The following is a 12341-nucleotide window of genomic DNA, read 5'->3' as shown; positions in this document are numbered from 1 at the left end:
ATACCCCCTCCAATTCACTTAGCCCATCATAGTTCTTGCTGGAGGCCATTTTACAAAGCTCTTTCCAGAACCCTGTATTCCTGGGCCCTAAATTCAGCCTCTAAGTATTGCCAATGAACAGAGTTTTGGAAGGGTGGGGGGGCAATGTTCCCTTAAGCATTTCAGGGGCCAGTGATGAATTACACAGTTGGAAGGGTGTCATTGTTGATGATTCATTGAAACCCTCTGCTCAGTGTGCAGAGCAGCTAAGAAGACAAATAGAATGTTAGGAATGATAAGGAAGTAAATAGAGGACAAAATTAAGAATATTATAATGCCTTTCTGTTGCTCCACGGTGTGACCACACCTTGAATATTGTGTGCAATTTTGGTAATCACATCTCAAAAAAGATATAGCAGAATTAGAAAAGGTGCAGAGAGAGGCGATGAAAATGATAAAGGAGATGGGACGACTTCCCTATGAGGACAGGCTAAAGAGGCTAGGGCTCTTCGTTTTATTTATTTAAAGAGATTTCATCCATCCAAACATCTGGGAAGAATACAATAAAAGCATGCATAAAACCATTATCACAAACAATACAGCACATCCCCCCCATTACCCAACTGATATCCCAATCAAACTCCTAATTCTTCAAGAAAAAACCTTACAAAGCAACAAGGTCTTCCAACTGTTTTTTTAAACACAGAAAGCAATGGTGGTTGGCGTAAGCCAAGGGGAAAAACATTCCACAGACTAGGCCCTGAAACAAGGAACACACACAAACAAATTTTCTCAAGCCAAACTTGATGAAATGAAGGAACAAACAACAGGCCTACTTGGAGAAGAGATGAGTGAGGGCAGATATAAAATACTGACAGGTGAATTTTCGAAAGAGAAGGGTGCCCATCTTCCGACACAAATCAGGAGATGGGCGTCCTTCTCGCAAAGTTGCCCAAATCGGCATAATTGAAAGCCGATTTTGGGCACCCTCAACTGCTTTCTGTCAATGGACGACCAAAGTTCACGGGGGCGTGTCGGCAGTGTAGCGAAGGCGGGACTGGGGCGTGCTTAGGAGATGGGCATCCTCGGCTGATAATGGAAAAAAGAAGGACGTCCCTGACAAACCCTTGGGTGACTTGACTTGGTCCATTTTTTTTTACAACCAAGCATCAAAAAGGTGCCCAAACCGACCAGATGACCACCAGAGGGAATCGGGGATCACCTCCCCTTACTCCCCTTAGTCACTAACCCCCTCCCACCCTCAAAAAATATCTTTAAAAATACTTTTTGCCAGCCTCAAATGCCATATCAGGTCCATCCCAGCAGTTTGCAGGTACCTGGAGCAGTTGTAGTGGGTGCAGTGTACTTCAGGCAGGCGGACCCAGGCCCATCTCCCCCTACCTGTTACACTTGTGGTGGTAAATGTGAGCCCTCCAAAACCCACCACAAACCCACTTCTAGGTGCCCCCCTTCATCCCTAAGGGCTATGGTAGTGGTGTACAGTTGTGGGTTTGGGGGGGGGGGGGTTGGGGGGCTCAGCACACAAGGTAAGGGAGCAATGCACTTGGGACCTTTTTCTGAAGTCCACTGCAGTGCCCCCTAGGGTGCCTAGTTGGTGTCCTGGCATGTCAGGGGGACAAGTGCACTACAAATGCTGGCTCTTCCCATGACCAAATGGCTTGGATTTGGTCGTTTTTGAGATGGGCGTCCTCAGTTTCCATTATCATTGAAAACCGGGGATGACCATCTCAAAAATGACCTAAGGACGACCATCTCTAAGGTCGACCTAAATTTCATGATTTGGGCGTCCCCGACCGTATTATCGAAACGAAAGATGGACGTCCATCTCATAGGCGGTCGGTGGCCCAACTGTTTGGGGAGGCAAAAGGGGGCGTGGTTAGGGGTGGAGCCTTGGGCGGAGCTTATATCCACAATTGACAACACACAGAAAAAATAATTAGTAAAAATAAAAGTCACAATACCTTTTATTAAATTTAGATATTAGATATGTATCGTATGTCAAAGAATAAAGTGGTTACTCAAAGCATATACTAACCACAATCACTCAACTGTAAAACACTATGCACAAATTTGTGCAAAAACACACTCAGAACCTTACTGTACCATAACACTAGGCAGACCCTAATACACCAATATACCACCCATATGGAAAATGAAGACCGTCAACAATATGAAACAAGGGATCATAATAGTGTTCACAATGAGCTCCTTTTATTAACGACCATATGTAGATCCTTCAAGAGGTAGTGTGTCATGATTTAGGCTCCACACCCTTTCTGATGTTTTGGTGCCACCTCAGTAAGGCCAACACACAATCTCTCCACTGCAAAACACTATACACAAACTTGTGCAAAAACACACTCATAACCTTACCAAACCATAACAGCACTAATTCCAAGGACAGGACGAGCTACAACCTTATGCGTGGAAAGGCAGCACTATAATTACACCGGGCTCTAAAACACCAGTACACAACCTAGTGAAACAAAAACAAAACAAAAAGGGCTGCAAATAATACTACACACTAGCAGAATACTGCACCTTGATCACACATGAAAAACACATGACACAACAGATATGAAGGCAAAATACTGAACTGGAAAGTTACCTCCAGAAGTCAGACTCAGCATGCAGCAATACTAGAAAAATTGAAACTTACATGCAAAATATCACAGATGCACATTTCCAAAAGCTGACATATTCCAGTTAATAAATTTTGAATAAAATACTTTTTTCTACCTTTGTTGTCTGATCATTTAGTTTTTCTATTCGTCTGATAGCTAGGGTCTCCCCCAGTTTCTCCCCTGCAGCTTCTCTCTCTCTCTTGCCAATGTCCCCTCTTTCTCTCCCCATTTCCACTCATCTCTCTCTGTACCCCTCTTCCATCCAGCATCGTCTCTCTGCCTCTTCCCTGCTCTTTTCCATGTCCCTGGCTCTCCCCTGCTCTTTTCCATGGCCCCTCTTTCTCTCTCCATCTCTCTGTGGCTCTCCCCTGCTCTCTTCCATATCCATGGCTCTCCCCTGCTCTCTTCCATGTCCCCTCTTTCTCTCCCCATCTCTCTGTGGCTCTCCCCTGCTCTCTTCCATATCCATGGCTCTCCCCTGCTCTCTTCCATGTCCCCTCTTTCTCTCTCCATCTCTCTGTGGCTCTCCCCTGCTCTCTTCCATATCCATGGCTCACCCCTGCTCTCTTCCATGTCCCCTCTTTCTCTCCCCATCTCTCTGTGGCTCTCCCCTGCTCTCTTCCATATCCATGGCTCTCCCCTGCTCTCTTCCATGTCCCCTCTTTCTCTCTCCATCTCTCTCTGGCTCTCCCCTGCTCTCTTCCATATCCATGGCTCTCCCCTGCTCTCTTCCATGTCCCCTCTTTCTCTCCCCATCTCTCTGTGGCTCTCCCCTGCTCTCTTCCATATCCATGGCTCTCCCCTGCTCTCTTCCATGTCCCCTCTTTCTCTCTCCATCTCTCTCTGGCTCTCCCCTGCTCTTTTCCATGTCCCTGGCTCTCCCCTGCTCTTTTCCATGGCCCCTCTTTCTCTCCCCCAGAGCCGTAGCGAGGGGAGCTGACACCCGGGGCGGGTTGCCGCTGCACACCCAACCCCCCCCCGGGTGCAGCACGGCGCACCTCCTCCCGCTGGAGTGCACCCCCCCCCCCCCGGAGCGCATACCCCCCCCCCCCCCAGAGCACATACCTGCGGCGAGGGACGGGCAGGAGGGCCGATCCGCCCCGACTGCACATTGCTGGGGTGTGTCGGCTCCGCGCTGGTTCACTTCTCTCTCTGTCCCAAAACAGGAAGTAACCTGTTCCGGGGCAGAGAGGGCAGTGCACCAGCGCGGACCCGACACCCCCCAGCGGCGTGCACCTGGGGTGAACTGCCCCCCGCCCCCCCTTCCTACGCCACTGCTCTCCCCATCTCGCTGTGGCTCTTCCCTGCTCTTTTCCATATCCCTGGCTCTCCCCTGCTCTCTTCCATGTCCCCTCTTTCTCTCTCCATCTCTCTCTGGCTCTCCCCTGCTGTTTTGCATGTCCCTGGCTCTCCCCTGCACTTTTCTACGTTCTCTCTCTCTCCTCCAGCGTCCTCAGTCACTTCCCTTACATAGATAAAAGATAATATACAATGCCAGTTATAATAAAACCTCTCCAGTGTGTGTCTCTGTGTATGAAACAATAAGATAGTGTGGTACATACATTGTGGATAAAAACTGACCACTGCAAAAATGTTGTGGCCAACACATTCCAGGGAGAAATGATCTTGGAAGCTTACCCTTCACTTTTCTTCCACATGTTACCCATCTGCATTTTAACATATAGAAACTGGGAGAATGGGAGCTTAAAAGAATGAATCTTGCACCCATTCATGTTCAGTCTTCTCCCCATCTACATAACCAACCTTACTCAGTGATACATTCAATCCCAGTATCTACTCATGCCTGCTGTGCATATGGAATTGTTTACATTTCTCTCAGAAGATGTCCAGTGCTGCAAAGTCAATCTTACAGGAAGTAGATTCTATAAACTGCTCACCAAAGAGGAAATTTATTCAACTTAAAATTACATTTTCTTTTTCTGGTAGCTCTGGGCAAGTCACTTAACCCTCCATTGCCCGCCGCATTGAGCCTGCCATGAGTGGGAAAGCGCGGGGTACAAATGTAACAAAACAAAAACAAAAAAAAGGATGAGAGAGCTTATGTATACAAGTTTTCATGCCTTGTAACATTTAGCAATTTCATGCAGTTGCTTTCTCAAGACAAGACCTGCTTCTTTTTCTTTCACACATTGCAATTTGCTAGCACATAGGTAGTCCCTGACTGAGGAAAGGAATGAGGTCACACCAATTAACTCTCCGGATCCTGTGATTTATTTACAGTGCTTACCATTTGCAGCCATTTTCTCTCCCTCCGGGGCGGGCCTCTTTACAGCACAAGAAGAAAAAGAAGTGCGGAGCCGCAGCAGCCTTCAGGCATGCGCTGTAGGCTGTGCCGGTCCTCTGCTTCTGGAACGGGAAAATGACGTCAGTGGGGGCAGAGTCGACAGCGCTGCGGCCCCGCGCTTCTTTTGTTCTAATGATGGTTGTTCACAGAAGCAGCGGCAGCGGCTCGCTCAACGCGGTGCTTGTTCCTGCCGCTGCTCAAGAGAAGCAGCGGCAGAATCCAGCGGGACGGGAGTCTTGGCTTATCGGGACAAGAGGCAGGCGGGGAAGGTCACAGCTGGGCTGGGGAGGCTTAGCCTCCCCAAGCCTCTTATACGGGGCGCCTATGACAAGATCCCAAAACAGTACAATACATTTTATGCTGCTTATCCCAAAAATAAGCAGTGGATTTGGGTACAGTGGGTTTCTGGTGGGTTTTCGAGGGCTCACATGTACTACCACAAGTGTAACAGGTAGGGGGGGGATGGGCCTGGGTCTGCCTGCCTGAAGTGCATTGCACCCAGTAAAACTGCTCCAGGGACCTGCATACTGCAGCGATGGACTGGAGTATGACATTTGAGGCTGGCAAAAAAGTATTTGTAAAGATTTTTTTGACGGTGGGAGGGGGTTAGTGACCACTGGGGGAATAAGGGGAGGTCATCCCCGATTCCCTCCAGCGGTCATCTGGTCAGTTTGGGCACCTTTTCGTGGCTTGCTCATAACAAAAAAGGACCAAGTAAAGTCGTCCAAGTACTCATCAGGGATGCCCTTCTGTTTTCGATTATGGGTCGAGGATGCCCATGTATTAGGCATACCCAAGTCCCACCTTCGCTACACCTCCGACATGCCCCTGGGAACTTTGGTCATCCCCGAGACGGAAAGCAGTTGGGGACACCCAAAATCGGCTTTCGACTATGCCGATTTGGATGACCCTGGGAGAAGGCGATTTGTGTCAAAAGATGGGTGTCCTTCTTTCGAAAATAAGCCTGTTGGTCTCACCAAATAACATCCCAGACCCTCCTATGAGTTTGGGCTTAATTGTGGCTATATGGAAAATTACTAAACGTGGACTCATTCTAAGTCCACAGCTCTTGCTTCCCCTGCATGTATCAGGATGGGGCCAGCCCCAGGCTTTTGTGAAACCCATTTTTTTTTATTTCTTATTCTTATTTTTTGAACATTTCTGAAATTGTTCTTTCATGATAAATGTCTAGAGTAGATTGTGTACATCAGTGGAACAAACTCCTACTTTATTGAATTTTTAATTATACCTTTTACATAACAGAATGTGAAAAATGGGTGGAGGGGAGGGCAGGGGAGAGGAGAATCACTGGACATGGATAGGAGGAGAGGGGAGGGCAGAGGAGAGAGGAGACATGCTGGACATGGATTTGAGGGGAAATCAGGGAAGAGAGAATTGCTGGACATGGATAGGAGGGGAGGGCAGGGGAGAGAGGAGAATTGCTGGACATTGAGGGGAGGGCAGGGAAGAAAGAATTGCTGGACATGGATAGGAGGGGAGAGCAGGGGAGAGGGGAGAATTGCTGGACATGGATGGCAGGGGAGGGCAGGAGAGAGGAGAATTGCTGGACATTGATAGGAGGGGAGGACAGGGGGCAGAGGAGACTCACTGGACAGGGATGAGAGGGGAGGGAAGGGGAGAGAGGAAAATTGCTGGACATAGATGGCAGGGGAGGACAGGAGATAGAGGAGAATCGCTAGACATGGGAGGAAAGGACAGGTGAGAGAGGAGACATGCTGGACATGGATAGAGGGGAGGGAAGACAGGAAGGAGATGCACATGGATGGGAGGGGAGGGCAGGGGAGGGGAGAGAGGAGAAATGCTGGAAATGGATGGAGAGGAGAGCAGGAGATAGAGGAGAACTGCTGGACATGGATGGATGGAGGAGTTGGCGGGGAGAAAGAAATGCTGGACACTGATGGAGGAGAGGAGAGAGGAGAAGTGCTGGATATGGATGGAGGGGAGAAAAGAAAAAAAGAAGAAGATGTACATGGATGGAGATGAGGGAAAGGGAAGAGAGGAGAAAAACTGCACATGGATGGAGAAAATAGGCAAAAACTGGATCCACGTTATACCTCCTCCAGTCAATTCCACGGAGGCAGGCCTAGCTTTACTTATGGATGTAGGGCAAGAAATGAAGAAAAAAGGAAGAAAGTAAAGAAATAAATAGAAAGGAAGCCCTGGAAACGGACTTAAGAGAACAGATAAAGAGCAGCAGAATCAGAGACTGGGACCAATATGGATAGAAAAATAAAGTCACCAGACAAGAAAGGTAGAAAAAAATCATTTTATTTTCATTTTTGGAATATGTCCAATTTGAGAATTTACATCTGCTGTCTTATTTTGCACTGGGGATACTGGAGCTGTAACAGCTTACAGAAATTATTTATAATGAAAAAAAAATCACTTTTTGTTCTATACTAGTATAATATTGTCAATGATGTCTGTTTATATGCACCATGGCTGGTATAATGGGTGTGGCTAATGTGGGTGTGGCTATAATAGGGGTGGAGCCAAATGTGGTGACCCACCCATAATGAATACCGGCACCTTTTTATCTACAAAAAAAGCACTGAAGTATTGGTATAGCAGGAGTATGAGTCTCGATATATATTGCAATAGGAGTAGATGAGCAGGATTGGTTGAGCTGAGCCATCAGAATATCAGTGGATGGGTCACTATGATGTCACATGCCTTTGTGATGTTACAGTAGCTGCCTCCTCAGTCAGTTCATGAGTCTCTGGATTGCTCATGGACCGTGTCTGGGGTTAATAGGCCTTTCTGCTGTTGCTCGAGATGCATACTGTGAAATATATGCTGAAAGTGTCTCTATGCCTCCTGCTTTGGCTTACCGGGACATGCTGGGCAGGTGCGTAGTGGATATAACAACATTTCTGGTATGCAACATACAATCTGGTTCCTCCAGTCTCCAGGTGGTCAATTCTAGTATTATCCCTGATAAAGTTATGGCAGCTATAATAAAGGTCTGAAGAATGTAATTCTTGCTAAGGTTGGCTATACTGCTTGATGCCAGCAATGAAGACAGCATAATTGTGCTTTTCTAGAGAACTTAGCACAATGGGGCTCTGGGCTATCCTGCCTTTCATAGAGATAGTGGAATTACAAGTCCGCAAATACACTGAGGGTAAAACCAGGCCCAGCTGGGCTAGTCCATGGTGACAAGGAGTTTTCTGATGATCCTAGGAGAAGCACCACATTCAAAGAACCCTATGGTAGGATAGTGGCCTGGTTCATACTGGGAAGGAAACAGAGGGTATGTCTGATGGAAAAATTCTGAAGCCTGGGTAAGGGGACATTGAACTCTAAGAAACCCTCTCTTTCAGGCTGTGGCTTTCGAGCAGATTATGATAAACGTCCTTTAAAGAATACCAGTCGCAGTATCTTCCAGTCCCGGATTGTTGGTGGCAGTGAAGCTCTCCCTGGGGAATGGCCCTGGACCGTCAGTATCCAGGACTGGTATAAACATGTCTGTGGAGGTTCCATCCTGAATGCCTGGTGGATCCTTACAGCTGCACACTGTTTCATGGAGTAAGTAGCTCAGCTTCACTCATCCAAATAGTCCAAAGTCTTCTGCAATTTCACCTGCCTTCATTAACATTTTCAGCCCCTGAAACCTCTGTAATTTTTGGGGTCTCCTTTTCTATTTTCAGCTCACTCTGATCTCTGCCTTTCGTAGTCTCCAGTGTCAGTCTCTGCATTAAGCTGGAGTCTTCTGTGGTATTTTCAGCATGAGCCAGGGCTGGCTTATCCATTAGAAAGAACAGGTGGGGAGGATTGGTGGTGGACCAATTTTTGTACCTGGTGCAATGGAGGGAAGAACAGTATTTGCTTAGTATTACCTTTTGCAATAACATCCCTCCTTGGAGGGAAGCAAAACATGTAAAACTAGTAAAAAAGGCCCGTTTCTGGAACGAATGAAACGGGCGCTAGCAAGGTTTTCCTGGGAGTGTGTATGTATGAGAGAGAGAGAGCCAAAGTGAATGTGCAGGTGTGTGACAGAGTGAGACTGTCTGTGTGACAGTGTGTGTGTGAGAATGAGAGTGTGTGACAGGGCCCCCTCCCCTGTTCCTAAAGCCCCTCACCCCGTTCCCTCCCCTCCTTTTCCTCCTCCTTCCCACACTTTGGGTTCCTTAAGGCTTTCAAAAGTCTATGTACCCCCCGTGGCCCTAACGCCCAGTATCCGGATACCCCACCGCTTTCCTCCTCACCCCTCCCCCAAGATGTAATACTTTCACGTCCTTCATTTTTTTTTTTTTTTTTTAAGTGTCCTATCTACCCTGTGTACAAATGCCCGGCATTCAGATTGTGTTCCTCTCGTAAATTTTCATTTCTTTCATTCATTCAGAACTTGCCCCCCCCCCCCCCCCCCCCCCCCCCGAACAACTGTCCTATGTACCCTGTGTGCTAATGGCCAGCATTGAGATTGTTTTGCTGTCCCAAATTTGCATGTCTTTCAGTCATTCACAACTCCCCCACCCCCTTCTCCAGTTTAACACTTTCGCTTCCTTCAGTCTTTTAAAACTCTCCTATCAACCCTGTGTCCTAATGGCCAGCACTCAGATTGTTTTGCTTTGCCAAATTGTCTGTCACTGATGTCGGCACAGCCCTGCTTACAGCACCGATTTCAATGGGCGGGATCAAGTACTACAAATCCCATACTGCTTAGGGATGTAATTTCAAAAGCAAGACTGACCCAGGACTGGATAACTTGGCATCTCTGGAAACTACTGATAGAAAATGCTTGGTATTGCCTTGTAAAATAAATGGACACACATCCTTCATTGGAGGAAGGAAAACCCCCCCATAAGATAACAGTTAAAAGTCCTCATAAGAATATAAGAGTAGCCATACTGGGTCAGACCAGTGGTCCATCTAGCCCAGTATCCTGTTTTCCAAACATTGGCCAAGCCAGGTCACAAGTACCTGGCAGAAACCCAAATTGTGGCAGCACTCCATACCTACAGATCCCAAGGCAAGCAGTTGCTTCCCATGTTTTTTTTTTTTGTTACATTTGTACCACATACTTTCCCACTCATGGCAGGCTCAATGCGGCTTACATGGGGCAATGGAGGGTTAAGTGACTTGCCCAGAGTCACAAGGAGCTGCCTGTGCCTGAAGTGGGAATCGAACTCAGTTCCTCAGTTCCCCAGGACCAAAGTCCACCACCCTAACCACTAGGCTACTCCACCTTGTCAAATGCCTTTTGAAAATCCAGATACACAATATCAACCGGCTCCCCTTTGTCCACATGTTTGTTTACTCCTTCAAAGAACTGAAGTAAATTGGTCAGGCAAGATTTCCCCACACAAAAGCCGTGCTGACTTGGTCTCAGTAATCCATGTCCTTTGATGTGCTCTGTAATTTTGTTTCTAGTAATAGCTTCTACCACTCCTCCATCTCAACAGCACACTATGTATTTTTCCTCCAGGAATTTGTCCAAACCTTTTTAAAACCCAGATACGCTAACCGCTGTTACCAAGTCCTGACTGCAAAAAGTTCCAGAGCTTAACTATTTGTTGAGTGAAAAAATATTTCCTCCTATTTGTTTTAACAGTATTTCCATGTAACTTCCTCGAGTGTCCCCTAGTCTTTGTACTTTTGGAACGAGTAAAAAATTAATTTACTTCTACTACACCACTCAGGATTTTGTAGACCTCAATCATATCTCCCCTCATCTGTCTCTTTTCCAAGCTGAAGATGGCTGGAAGGGTAGGGAGAGAAACAGGGGAGCTGCTGGAGGAAAATGGGGAAAGGATAGAGTTGGTGAAAGACTGGAGGATAAGAGGAAGGCGCATGGGGAGAACAAGGGTGAGAAAAAGATGAAAAGCCATAGGTAGATGAAATAGAGGGAAATTAAAGACTGGATAGTAAGAATGTATTAAATATGGACAGAGAGAGGCAGAAAAATAAATTGAAGAAACAACAAAAAAAAAGGAGAGACAAAAATGACAAATGGACAGGAAACCTTGGCAAGAGAGTTAAGAGAAGAAAAAGGAAAGCAGAATCATGAGACTGGGATCAACACAATTAGAAAAAGTAAATGGCCAGACAACAAAGGTACAGAAAATAATTTTATTTTTAATTTACGATAAAGTAGTGTGGTAGTTGTGTTAATAATAATTAATAAATGCAAATAAAACACAAAATATAAAATAAGGTCAGACCTTTATATTGGACTGGTTTTAATACATTTTTGATTAGCCTTCAGAGACCAACACTTCCTTCCTCAGGTCAGGAGAGGATACCATTACAGCAGTATACTGTCCTGTCCTGATCTGACCTGAGGCAGAAGGTCTTGGCCTCTTAAAGCTAACTGAAAAAGATATTAGGCTAGTACAATAAAAGGTGTCATCTTATTGTCCATTTTCAAGTGCCTGAACTGAGCACATGCGGAAGGACTGGCATTGGCAGCTGACACATGCTGCACTGCTCAAACAGCATGGTAGGAGGCCCATGCAGTGGACTTCAACTAGCGTGGCTTTGGCAGCTCTGCCAGCGATTCATCTGGTGCCACAATTTTAGAATGGGCTTAAGCTCAAAATGTACTGTATATCACTGGGGGGAATAGATAACTGGATAGAGGGGGTGTTTTAAATTGAACTGAAACACTCCCTCTTACCCATCTCTGTTGTCACTGCTGTCAATAAAATATTTTCTGAAATGGCCATGAGACTGAGGTGTGCCAGGGGGTGGAGCCATGTGGTAGAGTGGGTGGAGCCAAGGCAGTGGGGTGGGGCTGGGGATATATACTAAAATCTCCCTCAAAAATCGGGAGCCCTTTGCAGTTCTGCCTGGTGCATTATGGAACTTGCAGCACATAAGAACATAAAGGAAATTAGGGGCGCTAACAAGCTGGGCAACACAATAATAATGGGTGATTTCAATTACCTCGATTATTGACTGGGTAAATGTAACGTCAGGGCATGCTAGGGAGGTAAAATTCCTTGACGAAATCAAGGACTGCTTTATGGAGCAGCTGGTACAGGAGCCGACAAGAGAAGGAAAAATTCTAGACCCAGTGGAGAGCATGATCTGATAAGGGAAGTAATGGTGCTGGGGCCACTTGATAACAGTGATCATAATATGATCAGATTTGATATTAGTTTTGGAGTAAGTATACGGAGGAAATCCAATACGTTAGCGTTTAACTTTCAAAAGGAGACTATGATAAAATGAGAAGAAGGGTGTAAAAAAACACTTAAAGGAGCGGCTGCGAGGGTCAAAAATTTACATCAGGCGTGGATGCTGTTCAAAAACACCATCCTGGAAGTCCAGGCCAAATATATTCCGCGCACTAAAAAAAGGAGGACGGAAGAGCAAACGACAGCCAGCATGGTTAAAAAGTGAGGTGAAGGAAACTATTAGAGCTAAAAGAAAATTCTTCAGAAAAT

The 12341-nt window shown here is 46.3% G+C and overlaps 1 protein-coding gene across 1 annotated transcript in view; it reads left to right on the top strand.

Moving 5' to 3' along the window:
• The first annotated feature begins 1279 nt into the window (after positions 1-1279).
• Positions 1280-12341, top strand: part of LOC115458272 (serine protease 55-like) — a 46248-nt gene continuing 35186 nt past the window's right edge. The window contains exons 1-3 of the mRNA XM_030188136.1: positions 1280-1312; positions 7705-7798; positions 8274-8478. Of these exons, the coding sequence (XP_030043996.1) occupies positions 1280-1312; positions 7705-7798; positions 8274-8478 (332 nt within the window). The remainder of the gene's footprint in view (positions 1313-7704; positions 7799-8273; positions 8479-12341) is intronic.

Source organism: Microcaecilia unicolor, chromosome 14, assembly GCF_901765095.1.
Source record: "Microcaecilia unicolor chromosome 14, aMicUni1.1, whole genome shotgun sequence".
NCBI classification, from domain to species: Eukaryota; Metazoa; Chordata; class Amphibia; order Gymnophiona; family Siphonopidae; genus Microcaecilia; species Microcaecilia unicolor.
This window is presented reverse-complemented; position numbering and strand designations above follow the sequence as displayed.